Here is a 14,479-nt window from a genome sequence, read left to right as displayed (position 1 = left end):
GGCTGATGCAGCATATGACTTTACTGGACTAGAAGGGAGGGTTACAGGCCTTCTTGTTAGGGATGAAACAGAGCCACAATCCATCCCTGAATTCCTACTTCCACTTCATACACCTGCCAGGGAGGAGTGGATAATAATTAATAGGAGTCTGGATCCACAAAATAGCGGACTCCACCCTTCTATCAATATGTGGTTCTCTATTACCCATTAGATAAGTGCGGATTTACATTTATGCTAAAACATGATGGGCAAAGCAAAATGCTTCCCCCAAAAGAACCCTCCTTTACACCCAGTGGTAAGGCTCCTGCCCTTCCTATGGGCATGTTTTCATGGTAAGACCAGCCCCGAGCCTTGATGACAGCAGCTCACGTAAGTCAGTCTACCTCATCTCCTTCCCCATGGAATCAGGGACACGTTATGCCTCTAATAGCTTGCTGAGCTGTGTGTTTGCCAAGTCCTCTAAGGGGATTCCAGGCCAGGCACTCTGCTGCCTCTTGGACCTCGTGAGGGGAGGTAGGTGACTGTGTTGTGATGTACTGTGCATTTTGTTATAATTAATCAAATGGATGGGTAAAATCCTGGCCTCACGGAAGTCAATGAAAAATTCACCACTGACTAGACAGTGGATATAAATGTTGCTGGGTTTTAAGATGTCCGCCAAGTAAAAGAAAAAAAAGTCATGTCAGCATTTATTTCATTAAAACAAACAACAGAAAAACAAACTCACCACACACCACCATCATTAATTCTACAGCTTTGTGTTAAAATACATCTGTAGGGTCAGTTACATTTAGATGGGTTCCAGTTATACTCCTAAGGTGTCCACTGTCTATTTTTATAATATTTCTAGAAGAGATTCCATACAAACCTTCATTCTGACGTCAAAGCCTTTTCCAAAGGCCTCATAAGCCAATCGTGCCAGGAAAGAATCATTTTCATTTTCCACACAGTACTGTGGCAAATCAGACATACATCATGTTACAAGAGGATGAACATTGCCCTGAACTCCAATGCCTAATTGTTTCCACCTTTTTTTTAAAAATGGCCAAATTGTAAAATCCAAATTGTGTGTGCACATCCCTCCTTTCTGAGTCTGACATTCCAAATATAGTTTCTGAAATGCACACTCAACCAGCTCTCCTTTCTCTAGCTTCCATTTGCTTTTGCTCCACTAGTTCCGCCTCCTTCTTCTTGTAAAGCTTCACTAGATATTCATCAGGCTCAATTCCCTTCTCCCTTAATTCTGACATCACCTTTTCCAGCCTGTGCAGCGTTCTGGCACTCTGAACTTTCCGGGCAGTGATATACAATGTAAACTCATCAAACCCCATTAATTTACAGGTGTCTACATCACAGATATTTTTAACATCTTTGGTTTTGTCCACCTGTGGGAAGAAAATCAGCCCTGACATTTTCTCCAGGTCTTCAATATTCACTTGAAATTCAAGTAGTTGGTGACTGAAGCCTATGGGATCGTTAGGCACCACAAAGGCCCCCAGCATGAGGGGCTCCGAGGAAATTCTGCTTCGCCTGGCGAGAATCACCTTGTAGAGGTGTGACGGTACAGCCACATCGTCCTTGCCAATCACCTAGCAACAAAATAGTTACATTAGAGATATATATCTGAACTGGAAACTAGGCCTAATCCTACAACTTCTGGAAATGAGCTAATATCAACAAACAGTAATATCAGCATACAGCAGATCATGAACGCTATACTGGATTACAGTATGCTCCCGATTCAGTTGTTCTGTAACTCTCAATACAACCCCATCCTCTCTGGTGAGCAGAGACATAGAAACATGGTACAGAACACACTGGAGAGAGCTGCACAGATGTTTGGCTGTTGTTTTTCAGAACACTGTATTGGTCCTTCTTACCTTGACATGCTAATGCAACTGATTTTCCATTAAACGTCAAAAGCAAGAGGGTTATAAGTAGGTGTATAACTGCAGAGCAGTGTTTCTCAAAGTGGTCCATGAAACAGATGATCTGTATTCCCAACTGTGCCAATTATTTCCTTTTTACCATTAGCCATGTTGTGTGGATTATTTTTGAAGTGAGGATCTTGTATATGAAACATCAGAAATCTAGGATACAACATTAGTAAATACCCCATTTATCCAACAATACAATTCAATTAATGTAACACAAGCCGGCAAAGCAAAAGCAGAAAAGATCAAATCAGGCTTAGATTTCCACTCCCCAGTGCTATCTGGTATCTGACACTGTTTCTTTGCTTTCATGCCGCATTGCTACTGATCTCTGTCATGCCCCTTTGCCACCAATCCCTATACAAACTGCTCCTAGATGCTGGAGGGCCATAAATTCCATAGGGCCGGGAGATCCAATACTTCTTGCCTGCTCCAGGCAGAAGTGTCTAGTAGCTCTCTGTTCGTATAGCACGGTCGGACAGTCAAATGCAAACAGCAGAGGTGAGCTTGGATGGATGCTCACTAAGGTGAGCAATCAGGAAGAGGTATTTCAAAACATATGTGTGGAGTTTTACAGGGTGCTGGGGTGAGCTTCTGCTGTCTGTGACCGCTGAGGTCAACACAAGTTATGCAGCATATACGCTTCCCTGAACTGACAGTGGGTTTGCGCCGTTGGTGTGTGTGTGTGTGGGGGGAGGTTACTGCAGTGCAGTCATGGGGTGCTCACATCGCAGGGGAAGGGCACACTTTGCTAGAGACACACGCACAACTAGGTTGATCAAGTCAATTTACATCAACCTAACTTTGAAGTACAGACAGCACCCTAGGTACTGTATGGTCCCCATTATCACAGTATGAGTGCCTCACAATGTTTCACAGATTTATCCTCCCATCACCCCTGTGAGCTAGGGCAGTGCTATTAACCCCATCTTAAAAATGGGAAGCTGAAGCCCAGCGAAACTAAATGAGTCATCCAAGTTGCATGAGGAAGTCTGTGGTGGAGCAGCAACTTGAACTCACATCTCTCAAGAACCAGGCTACCAGTCTACCGATGGGGGAGCAACATTCTTCCTCTATAAACTCAACTGAGATAGGATAAAGGCTTGGTCACATTAGCACACCATTCCCACGACAAAGGTTCTTTTCAATAGCAACAGCTCCTATATGATTTACCATGTGTCCTTGTTAACAAGAAATCCATATTCATGTTCAGAATGTAAACATCCCTTGTTATCAGTTCTAGCTTACTCTCTTGCCTATTGGTTGTGATACATTTGCGATGCACCATACACAATATTTAAAACCTAAATTAGGGATGTAAGCGACTAGTCGAGTAGTTGACTACCCGATAAGCCTAGGCTTATCGGGTAGTTGAGTGACCACTGGACTACTCGCTTCCCCCCTCCTTTGTATCAGAGGTGGCAGGTGGGGGGAGCAGGAGCTGGTGCTGGGGGAGCTGGCTTAAAAGCCGGATCTCCCCAGCACAGTCTCCGCAGTGGTCTCAAAGCCTGTGTGAGCCAGGACGGCTCAAGTCCCAGCTTGTGCTGGCCCTGGGAAATACCCCGGCTGCAGCTCTGCATTTTATTTGTAGTAAAAGCCAATAGGCTCTTACTAAATTTAAAATGCAAAGCCACAGTGGCCCTGGAGCTGGTGAGAGCCAGGACTGCTCAGTCCCAGCTCATGTTGGCTCTGGGAACTACCCCCGCTGAGGCTCTGCAGTTTAAATGTAGTAGGAGCCAGGCTACCTGCACACCCAACTCCTACTGCATTTAAACTGCAGAACCGCAGCAGCAGTAGCTCTTGGACTTGGTGCGAGCAGGGACAGAGCACTTCCCCTTATCGACTAATCATGTAATCGATACAAATTGTATCAACTACACGATTAGCCAATTACCCGCTTTTTAACATCCTTAACCTAAACAGGAATTTTTATGAGGGACCCCAGATGTAGAAAACACTGTTTACTTGGGCAGTGGTTAAGATGCTCTAAGATAGCCGTATAGCCACATTATGAGGAATCTCCATTATTCCTCACTGTGTTTTAATTCTGTCTAGCAATTCATTAAGACTACACATAAGGACCAGTAAATGATGGGATTGCTGTTGTGCATCTCAAAACAGATCACAAACTCCAAATTTAACTTAAGAACTTGGAGTGGATAATCAGAACTCTGAATTCATTTGAGGCCTGTAACATGCTCACATACATCCATACATCGAGGGCTACCATTACAGCAGAGAGACCTTCCTGTGTCATGAATCCATCTGGCAGGAGACACCATTCAATGAAGAACTGAATTTTCTTACTGCCAGGAAAATTAACTATTTGAATAAATTATGTTCAGATGGGTATTTTACTAGGACCTTTTATTTGCTATGCCGTTTATCTGGCACATGGACAGAACACACAGTCAACCAAATGTAGCTCGGTTTATGTCTAGAAGATTTGAGTGCTGTTAATTCTTTTTATATAATTGTATTTTAAAAACACAATTAAAATGGCAACACAAGAAAATGAGGTAGATTCTTAGACATGAAATATGAAGATCTCTGGTAGGATGTATAAAATCTAGGGATGTGAAAGGTTAACTGGCTAATCAGTAAGCGTCATCCTAAATAGGTAATGCTTATCGGTTCTGGTTAACCAGTAGGGGCTGGCCGGAGCAACCCCTGTCCGTAGCGCTGTCACTGTGGCAGCGTAGCCTCCTCTCCAGGAGTGGAGCCAGCAAAAACTGGAGGCCCTGATCCTAGGGAGGCTCCACAGGATAAAGCTATTCAGCTTAAATAAAGCTTATCTTTTTACTGCAGCACGTGTAACCACTAAGATTTTCAGTGGTTACATGGTTAGCTTTTTAACCGACTTTTTGGATCCCTAATAAAATTCAGAAGTAAAACACTGTATTCTAGGTTTGTAGCATGCGTAAAGACACTGGCCCTACATTTTTATTTCCTGACATCTTTGTGGCATGGCTGCTTTCTTTGAAATCATATTTTATCTATTTCACTGCTGTGATTGATCCAATTAATTACAAGCACTTTTAAGTTGAGGTAATGGTTCAAATGTACTTTGGCTCCGCAGATATTCAGTATAATTCAGTTATAGAATAATCTCTATATATTTGAGTGGGACAGTATTGAGCACTTTTGCACAAGATAATGCATTTTTAAAACCCCGTCTTGCCAACGGCTATTGAAGTATTCAAAGTTCAGTTCAGTCTGTTCCAATATTTAACTCATTTAGGTTTCTGCTAGCCCTGTGGTGGATTCCTTTAGTGTTTGAAATGGTCCTTCTACATCCTTTTGCAATAACTAAAACCATAAAAGCCCAATCAGTTAGAAAGAAACCACCCTACCTTTAGGAGAAAGGAAATGGAAATCATAGCTACAGAGTTTTCATTTTTGGCGCAATAACTTGGCAGCACTTCACTGCTGCCTTCTCTGTATCTCTCCATATAGATCATAATCTCAATTTTCTTTAGTTAACATTATCAACTTTATCATTACAGCAAGCATTTCTCTCCTTTTTAGGGAGTTTCATGATGGTAACAACTTATCAGCAGGTGAAGACATACTGCAGACTACAAGTAATCTTTCCTTTGCCCCCCACACTTTCCCAAAAATTTCCTCTGTCCTCAACCCTTTCCCAACCTATGTATATAAAAGTCATGAAGACAGCACCAGGAAAAGCAATCCCTAATATCTTTATGCTAAATTCCCTTCCGATGATGATAGATGTCTTGATCTTAAAGAGTCGGAGTTCTTAAGCTTCAAATCACTTTGTATTTAGCATTTAGTGTCTGTGAAGCCAGACTTACAGCTCCTGGGCATGAAGAGCTTAATCAAAAGTGATTGATGTGCAGGTAATTTTAAAATCTATATTAAAAATTACCACCCCCCTGTGCTTTATCTGATGGATTCAAATTGAATTGTAAAATGAACGCTGTTGCTCATTCTAGGTGAAATTCAATCCTTTGCAGAAAGTGACCAGCATGAGGCCTATGTGTGTTCTGGGGAAATTGAAGTTGTACACAGGCTTTGTGCTAGCCCATACATAGGTGTGAATTTCACCCACAGTGAGCAAAACACTGTTCTAATGAATTTTTCCTGTAACCGGGGTTAGCCTAGTCCAAAAGCTTCCTCTTATGCTATCCAGAGCAGGCTTAAAGCTTCTATACCAGCCCCATCCAGCAGTCTGTAAACAGCTTTCTTTAGGGAGAGTTGGAGAAGAGTTTGCGGAGATGCATGTCCCTGCAAATATGTTTCTTTACAAGACAAGTCTTCTGAAGCATAAAGCTTACACTGACCACATACAGTTTTGTAGTGCAGGTTCTATCTGCAGCCAAAGTGACCGGTGAATGTTACAATGACAATGTGTGGCTCTTAGAGAGAGCCATTATGGCAATGTTAATACATATGCAATATGCACACAATACAAAACTTTGCATGATGGCCAATGCTAGTGGTATTTGTTTGCAAAACGTGGCACATATGCACTGCATTGTAGAACAACACAGTAACAAGAAGAATCTTACCTTCCTCCATCATTTCCCCATTCTGCACAAGTACCTGCACTGAAATACACACCTATTGCTTGAGAGAGAGGCTGTAAAAGACTGCTATGGATGGTTCTGTAGGTTGCTCAATACATGTATGCACTGCACAGATGAACAGTCAGTAAATGGACTAAAGAATGGTTCTGTGGAGGTAGCAAAGTTTGAACAGGAAAAACGGGAAGATTACATGAACAGTTCATATTGTAGTGCCATCTTGTGGAGCTTCTAGTGTAACTGCAGCAACAGTCATAATTGCAGGGCATGTATACTCTACTATGTTGACAATGTTAGTCAACATTGCATTAATTAAGTTGATTGTGTGTGTCCACACCACACTCACTGTCTCGGTGGAATACGTCCTTACTAGCAGTGCTTGCATCGATGCACAGAGCAGTGCATCGTTGGTAGCAATCCCACAGTACAACAAGACATAAGGGCTACGTCTACACTGGCCCCTTCTCCGGAAGAGGCATGCTAATTTCAAACTTTGGAATAGGGAAATCCGCGGGGGAGATTTAAATATCCCCCGCGGAATTTAAATAAACATGTCTGCCGCTTTTTTTCCGGCTTGGGGAAAAGCCGGAAAAAAGCATCTAGACTGGCGCAATCCTCCGGAATAAAGCCCTTTTCCAGAGGATCTCTTATTCCTACTTTCATGTAGCAGACTAAAAATCTTTTTTTTTTTTTAACTTTAACAATATTCACATCTCTCTCTTTATTGGGAATAGCAATCTCAAATTTCAGATCTCTTTTCTCTTTGCTGCGCCTATTAGTTTTGCTACCAACATTGATTAACAAAACTGTTTGCTGACCCATGACCCTCTTTGGAGTTTCCTATCACATTCACTTTTGCCCTGGATTTTCAATATTCTTGCTATTTTACCAGCCAAAGATTACATGTATTATGGAGGTTGCACTGTCCCACCACGATGCATTGTTAGTCTTGTTCTCAACACAAACATTTGTTGTTTTCACCAGACTGAAATTCCTAAGAGCTACAGTCACTGGAATACTAGACCCAGAGTCCACAAATGAGCATGCAAAACTAGCACATCTGAACATCTCAGAGGGGTAGCTGTGTTAGACTATAACTGAAAAAACTGAAAAAACAACAAATAGTCTAGCAGCACCTTAGAGATTAACAAAAAATGTAGATGGCATCATCATCCGGCTGATCCCGCACAGCGTTTCACAAGGCATAAGGGATCAGTCGGCAACGGCTTCCCCAGCCGACGGATCCGCGTCTAGACTACCGCGCTGTGCCGGATCAGCTGATCATCGGCACAGCGCGGCAGCCATGTTTATTTTAATGAAGCAGGGATTATTTAAATCCCTGCTTCTTTGCCTATGCCGGGGAAACTAGTTTACGGAGCCATGTAGTCTAGACATACCCTATGACTTGTCACACAGTTACAATGGTTCCTTGGTAACTTTCACCCTCACTTACCATGACAAATCTGTAGCCTGAGACAACCAAATGAGCAGGATCCTGCCTTAAAATTTTATCAGATCAGAGCAAGAGCAGGAGACAAGAAAAGGGATTCTTTCCAGAGATATAACCTTAAAAGCCAACTACTCTATAGAACACAGGCACGTCAATGTCGACATACTATTTCTGAGTATTTGTTTCAGGGACAGTGTCTCTCACAGGCACCACACACATCCACACTAACCCCAATACAGGCTGTGCTTCAAAGAAATAACAGGACACTGCTAGCTTTTTAAAAGGATACATACTTGTCGATTTAAACACAAGCTTTCCTGAATTTTAATTCTGTAGTCAACCCAATAAAAGGGCTACAGCTGCACAGTCATTCAAGAAGAGAAAGCAAATCTCCAGTAGGAAGGAAATAAATTTGCATGGGAAGCAATTATATCTGAAAAGTTGCACTGTGCCATCTAGTGACAAGAAAATGCAAAACTACCATGAACAAAAATTGGCAAAGGACCCTGGGCTTTCCTGACAGTGAGCTCCAGCTCAGAGCTGGCAATCACCTAAGACTTCTGCAGGACATAGTTAACAGAACTCAAATTCCATCAGGACTTAGCTGCCAGTACACATTAATCAGTCCTGCACACTCTCCCTGAACCAGGCAATATTGTCAAATACATTTCAACAATACCTACAGAAATTTCCTTTGGTGTACAGTAACTCTTTCCTCTGTGTGTGTGTTTTGGAGCTCTGTCTATATAACTACTATGGGGGAGCAGAGAATCTCTAATTCAGAATCTCTTGGAAACACAGAAAGAGTCAACTCTCAAGCAAAGCAAGTCTACACTGCCATCCAGATCCAGGAATAGCAAAATTAAAGGTTAGTTAAATCTCCAGGTCATCTACAATGCTATATGCTGAATTTCCACACACACCATCCCTTTAGCTTCTACATTTGGCCTATGGCCCCCTCTGATCCAGTGCCTAAGGGCACGTCCACACAGCAGGGCTAAAGCCGAAATAAGCTATGCAACTTGAGCTGTGTCAATTGTGACTTTTGGTGCTGTCTACACAGCAGGAAGTTCAAGAAAGAGCACTCTTTCTCCAACTTCCCTTACTCCTTGTAAAATGAGGGTTACAGAAGTTGGAGTAAGAAGTCCTTCAGCTCAACATTATTTTGACATTATGTTGAAATAACTCCTTGTAATGTAGATGCGGTCTATGTTATTTCAGAATAATGTCAGTTATTCTGAAATAACACTGCTATGTACACATAGCTTTAGAGAAGATACTTGATCTTTTTAGCTATAACATCAGAGACAATGTTGACCAGGACCATTAGATAACATCATGCCTACTGATATCACCCCAGGATTAACTCATCAGAGATATCATAATTTGATCCAGGATCCCTTGTAGAAACAGGATTCTGGAATCCTCCTTGCTGTTAGTGTATTTTTTCCCTGGCCATGAGTGTTCAGAACATCACTTGTGCTCTCCATACCAGTCCGAATGCCCTTGCATTCATGTTGCTATTGGACCTGTTAATTTTGTTATTACAGCCCTGGTTTCCCTGCTTGATAAGGAGTGAGGAGTTTGAATGCAGTCCTGTTCCAAGGACTCTTTTCATTCTACTTGTAACATAATCAGCATTCAGTATTCCTGAGGATGTAACACAGAAAACGTGTCACATACTGAAGAACTATGTTAAAATAAACAAAAAAACCTCCCAGAAAACCAGTTAAGGTTGAGAGAGAGAGAGACCTACCTTTGAACAGGCAATATCTTGATTCAGAACAGAAACCACAACCCAGGTGAGTGCCCTAACCCAGCGGCTAAACAGTTGGTCTTTCTCAATCACTCCTACAGGAGTGGTTCCATTGGCATAAAGAATTAAATAAGCTTCGGGTCAGAGATCAGGGAACTAACGTGATAGCCCAGTTTTGACTAATCTTCATTTTTCAATGAAAAAATGTTTTATTGAAAATTTCCCAATCAGTTCTACATAATTCAGCCGCCTTGTACATATAGTAGGATGTTAGCTATCGTTTAATTGAATAGTTGTGTAGCCGCAGACAATATTATTGGTTACATGACAATTTGATAGTCCCCAGGGGCAGGCCGGCAGCCAGTGCATTCCTGGCCCCACTCTCAGGGAACCTCCTGCGACTCCACGCTACTGCCTCTCTATCAGAGGCAGCAGAGTGGGGTGGCAGGTGGGAGCTGGTCCGTGAGGGGAGCCAGTTTAAAAACCAGCTCCCCACACAGATAGGTCTTTGACATTTATAGTACTTAAGGCCCTGTCCCTTAAACCATATGCCCTTTGGGATAGGAAGCATGTCCATACTTGTCTGTATAGTACTGAGTAGATATGGGGTGCTAATAATGGTACCAATGTTTGCATGCAGGTTCTTTTCCCTTGTAATATCTAGATTAAAAGAGATCAATGAAAACCCTTGAGAGCAGGGCTGGATGAACTCAGTGGCTTTAGGGGCTGCAGTTTAAGGCTTTAGGCTCAGGGGGTCGGATGTGGCCCACTGCTTCTTTTCATTCAGTCCATGCCAAGTCTCTGCATTGTAAGCCGGACACCAGTCACCGAGCCTCTCCCACCCCTGCAGGGCTGGAATCGCAATGCCCCATCAGCCTCTAAGTGAAGGGCATTCAGGGAATCTCTGCATGCTGCCCTATCCGCAGTGCTGGTGCCGTAGCTCGCACGGCCCAGGAAGAGCAGACAATGGGGTGTGTGGGAGCAGCGCCGGTGGACACGGGCAGCTTGCACTGCACAGAGCGGCCTGGCCTCTCCAGCAGATCCTCACCCTCCTATCCCAGCCCTGAGACTCCTTCTCATACCCCAACTCTTGCTCACAGCCTACACCCTGAACCTCCAACCACATCCTTGTCCCCACTCCTGAGCCCATCCCACCACCTGGAACTGCACCCCCTTCCTCACACCAATCCCCTGCCTCAGCCCTGAGCCCATTTCCACATCCCAAACCCCAGGGTTCCACAAAATCTAATGGTTCCAGACCCACAGGAGAGTTATTCCGGCTGTATCGGAGATGTTTCCCAAACATCTTTACATCACCATCACACACCTGAAGAGGTGCTATTAGGATTTTAATCACCTACTCCTCAATTGCTGGTGTAGATGACAGCAGTACACCCCAACTCATATAGTTGGTCTCTGCCGTGTGTCAGGAAAACATATTAATTCTGTTTAAACATCTTTAAACATTGAACAAAAGAAATGTGTCCAGTAAATAGTAAATACTTCATTTTAAAAAAAGCCTCAAGCAAAATGCCTTGTGTGAAATAAACAAGATGGTGACCTCTGTTGACAACAATTGCTGAAAAAGTTAGTTATAATTTAGTATGATTCTATGGCGAACAAAGGAATGTGATGCAATAAAATTACAGTACAAGTCATATTTAAAACCAACAATCTGCCAGCAGAGGAAAATCACTAAACTCACATTCAGTGGAGAACAGTAATATATAAAACAAGACAATGTCAGTTTGATTTGCTCTGGACAAAGATGAAAAACCTGCATCTGCCTCTCCAGTGACACAGAACAGATTCTTCCTGTTGGCATTCTATTTTACATTTGTGTATATATATTCTGCAAATGTATCTCTCAAACACCAAGCATGGTCATCAATCTATCTTTTGCAATAAAAGCCTCCATTGGAGGCAGATGTGCTGACAGAATTTATCTTGGGACACAGCAAGTTCAGCCAATAGACAGAAAAGCATTGGCATATAAGGAGTTTGAGGTTAATTCCTTTCTGGAATTAAAAGGCAAATGACACAGCAGTCCAAGCAGGAACTGGGAACAATGCCACGGCTGCTGCTCTGACTTTCCTCTACAATGATCTAAAAATAATGTTTTGGGGACATCCATGATGAGAAAAACATCGGCCTTGCCACCCGTGGATCTATATTTCACCACTCAAATAGCCAAGAAGAAAACGAAAACTGAAGAGTAGGTCAGTAAATAGATTAATGCATACATACATGTTTTAGTACTTCCACATTTTTTGCTTCACAAAAGAAAACAGTACAGGAGCATAAAGATGTCAGAAACCCAGCCACAGCATTTACTTTGTTGGGGTGTGTCTACACTGCCACCCTAGTTCGAACTAGGGTGGCTAATGTAGGCATTCGAACTTGCAAATGAAGCCCGGGATTTAAATATCCTGGGCTTCATTTGCATGTTCCTGGGCGGGCACCTCCTTGCAGGAGGAATAACAGTAGTTCGAATTAGGAGCTTTAATTAGAACTACCTAGTCCATGCCACGTGTAGCAGGTAGTTCGAACTACGGGCATTTAAAAATGGCACCCACCCGTGAACATGCAAATGAAGCCCGGGATATTTAAATCCCGGGCTTCATTTGCAAGTTTGAATGCCTACAATAGCCACCCTACTTCAAACTAGGGTGGCAGTGCAGACATATCCTTAGTATGTAATTGCAATGCTTGAATCTACTCTACAACATGCCTCTTTAACCAACTTCAAAAGAATGACATTTTCCCATGTCATCCACATCAAAAAAGAGATAAGGGGTTGGCTGTGGATTATGGAACCTTCCATTTCTAGGTCACTGGTCTGACCACAAGGCATGTCACTACTGAAAGATGGCTAAAAGCGTATCCACCAATTATTGCTCAGTAACAAATTCTTTGGGTTCCTAGTTGTACGGGTGAAATCCTGGCCGATGGAATCAATAGCAGAACTCCTCTGACTTCACAGGAATCAGATATCAATGAACTTTTATGTGTGATTTGGCAAATTATGACCCATTTTAGGAGAGAGCATTAGATTTTACTGCTGAATAAAAAATTGCTACACTCCAAAGTCTTGTTCCCCAAAGGACAAATTCCTGGTGACAGCGAAGAAGTCTCTACTAGAAACAATATCTACAATGACAAAAACTGGGAAATTTTAGATATTTTCAGTGTATATTTTATTTACACTAAGAGAATGAACCCTTTAGAAGCAGCTAAACACAAGTGGCTTGGTCAATATGCAAATTGTTCCTATTAAGAGTCTTTGAGTCTCTTCTCAAATTTCAAAGAGAATCAAGCACCAAGAAGCACCTAGTATTCATGCTAGTACAAACAAACAAATTCACAGCTTTTGAAAACACTGCAAGTTCCTCTAAATAACTTTTAGAAGCAGAACAACAGCCAAATTACAATCATATTGGATTGAAACCTAACTTGTTTTCTGTTACATTCTATTCCCTTTTGAATACATCCAAAACACCACAGAAAATAAATGATCATGCATATGCATAATTAAAGATTTTAAATTGAAATAATTCAAATAGTAAAACTAATTGCATTACTCCTGTTCCCCAACTAAATAGATGCTAGTTTGGGAATACAAAAATTTAAGTGGCAAAGGAATCTATCCATGGTATCTCATTCTGGAAAAAGGCAATTTACTAAAAGGGTTTATAATTGTGACCATCACCTTGCCATTTCCTATTCCAGACTCTCATAAGATCGAACTTCACTTCATAGCTTGTATCAAAACCAAAACCAATACAACATTTATGAAAGACATGAGCTGTCGTCAAACCCAGGGACGATGAAGACGTCTTGGCACCAGACTAGAACAAAATGCAGTAATCAAAGCCGCAGGGACACATTGTGCCACTGTATTATTCAATCATAATATGTTGTCATCAAATTATTTGAAATAAAGGCCGTAAGATACAGATCCTGCTCTTACTTTTTTCCTGCAGTGCACTAACATTAACATTTCAAAACTGACAGAGTCACAGAGTGTTGTTTTTAAATATTCCCTTCCTTTTCTATGTACTACGAGGAGATGTTCCTTCAAAGACACAATTTGAAAAATGCTGACTAAAACATAGGGGTGTAAAATCCTGTTTAAAATGTTGACTAGTTAAACCGTATGTTTAACCAGTTAACTGGCCTGTTGTATCAAGGACTGCTCCAGCCAGGCAGGGGCGGCCCGCTGCACCCCTCCGTGGGGCTGCTCCGGTCAGGCTAAGTGCGGGTTAACCTGGTAAGCATGCCGTTAAGGTGAATGCTTACCGGGCAACTGGTTAACCCTTTAAATCCCTACTAAAATGCAACACAGTAGAAACAACTGCTGGATTCTGAACAATTCTACAGCTTGCTGGAAAATCATTGTCATTTTAAAAATATTCCTGGGATCCACCCTCTGATTCCCAACTGATTGTTAATTTCTTAATAATCCAAGATAATATTTTTTAAACGATAAACAACTGAAACTAAACCGTCATGATAATCAAAGTAAAGCAAAGTCCAGTGAGCTATACATAAGGGGGAACTCCAGAACATTCTAATCCTAGTTCTGCTGCTGACTCGCTGCATGGCTTGGTCAAGTCACTTAGCCACTCACTTTCTGTATTTGTAAAACGAGGACAGCAATTACCTACCTCACCAGAATATTGCAACAATTAAAGCTTGTAAAACTTTATCTCTGAAGATGAAAAATATGAATTATTATGGATTTATATTTTATTAGCACCCAAAGACCTTAGGCAGGATTAGGTCCTATTGT

The 14,479-nt window shown here is 41.9% G+C and overlaps 1 protein-coding gene across 1 annotated transcript in view; it reads right to left on the bottom strand.

Moving 5' to 3' along the window:
* Positions 1-677: 677 nt before the first annotated feature.
* EXOG (exo/endonuclease G) overlaps positions 678-14,479 on the bottom strand; it is a 37,094-nt gene continuing 23,292 nt past the window's right edge. The window contains exon 6 of the mRNA XM_075922834.2: positions 678-1,589. Within this exon, the coding sequence (XP_075778949.2) occupies positions 1,128-1,589 (462 nt within the window). The 3' untranslated portion in view covers positions 678-1,127. The remainder of the gene's footprint in view (positions 1,590-14,479) is intronic.

Source organism: Pelodiscus sinensis, chromosome 2 (assembly GCF_052426305.1).
Source record: "Pelodiscus sinensis isolate ZL-2025 chromosome 2, ASM5242630v1, whole genome shotgun sequence".
Classification (NCBI taxonomy): Eukaryota; Metazoa; Chordata; order Testudines; family Trionychidae; genus Pelodiscus; species Pelodiscus sinensis.
The sequence above is the reverse complement of the archived record's forward strand: the minus strand, read 5'-3'. Positions and strand labels throughout refer to the sequence as shown.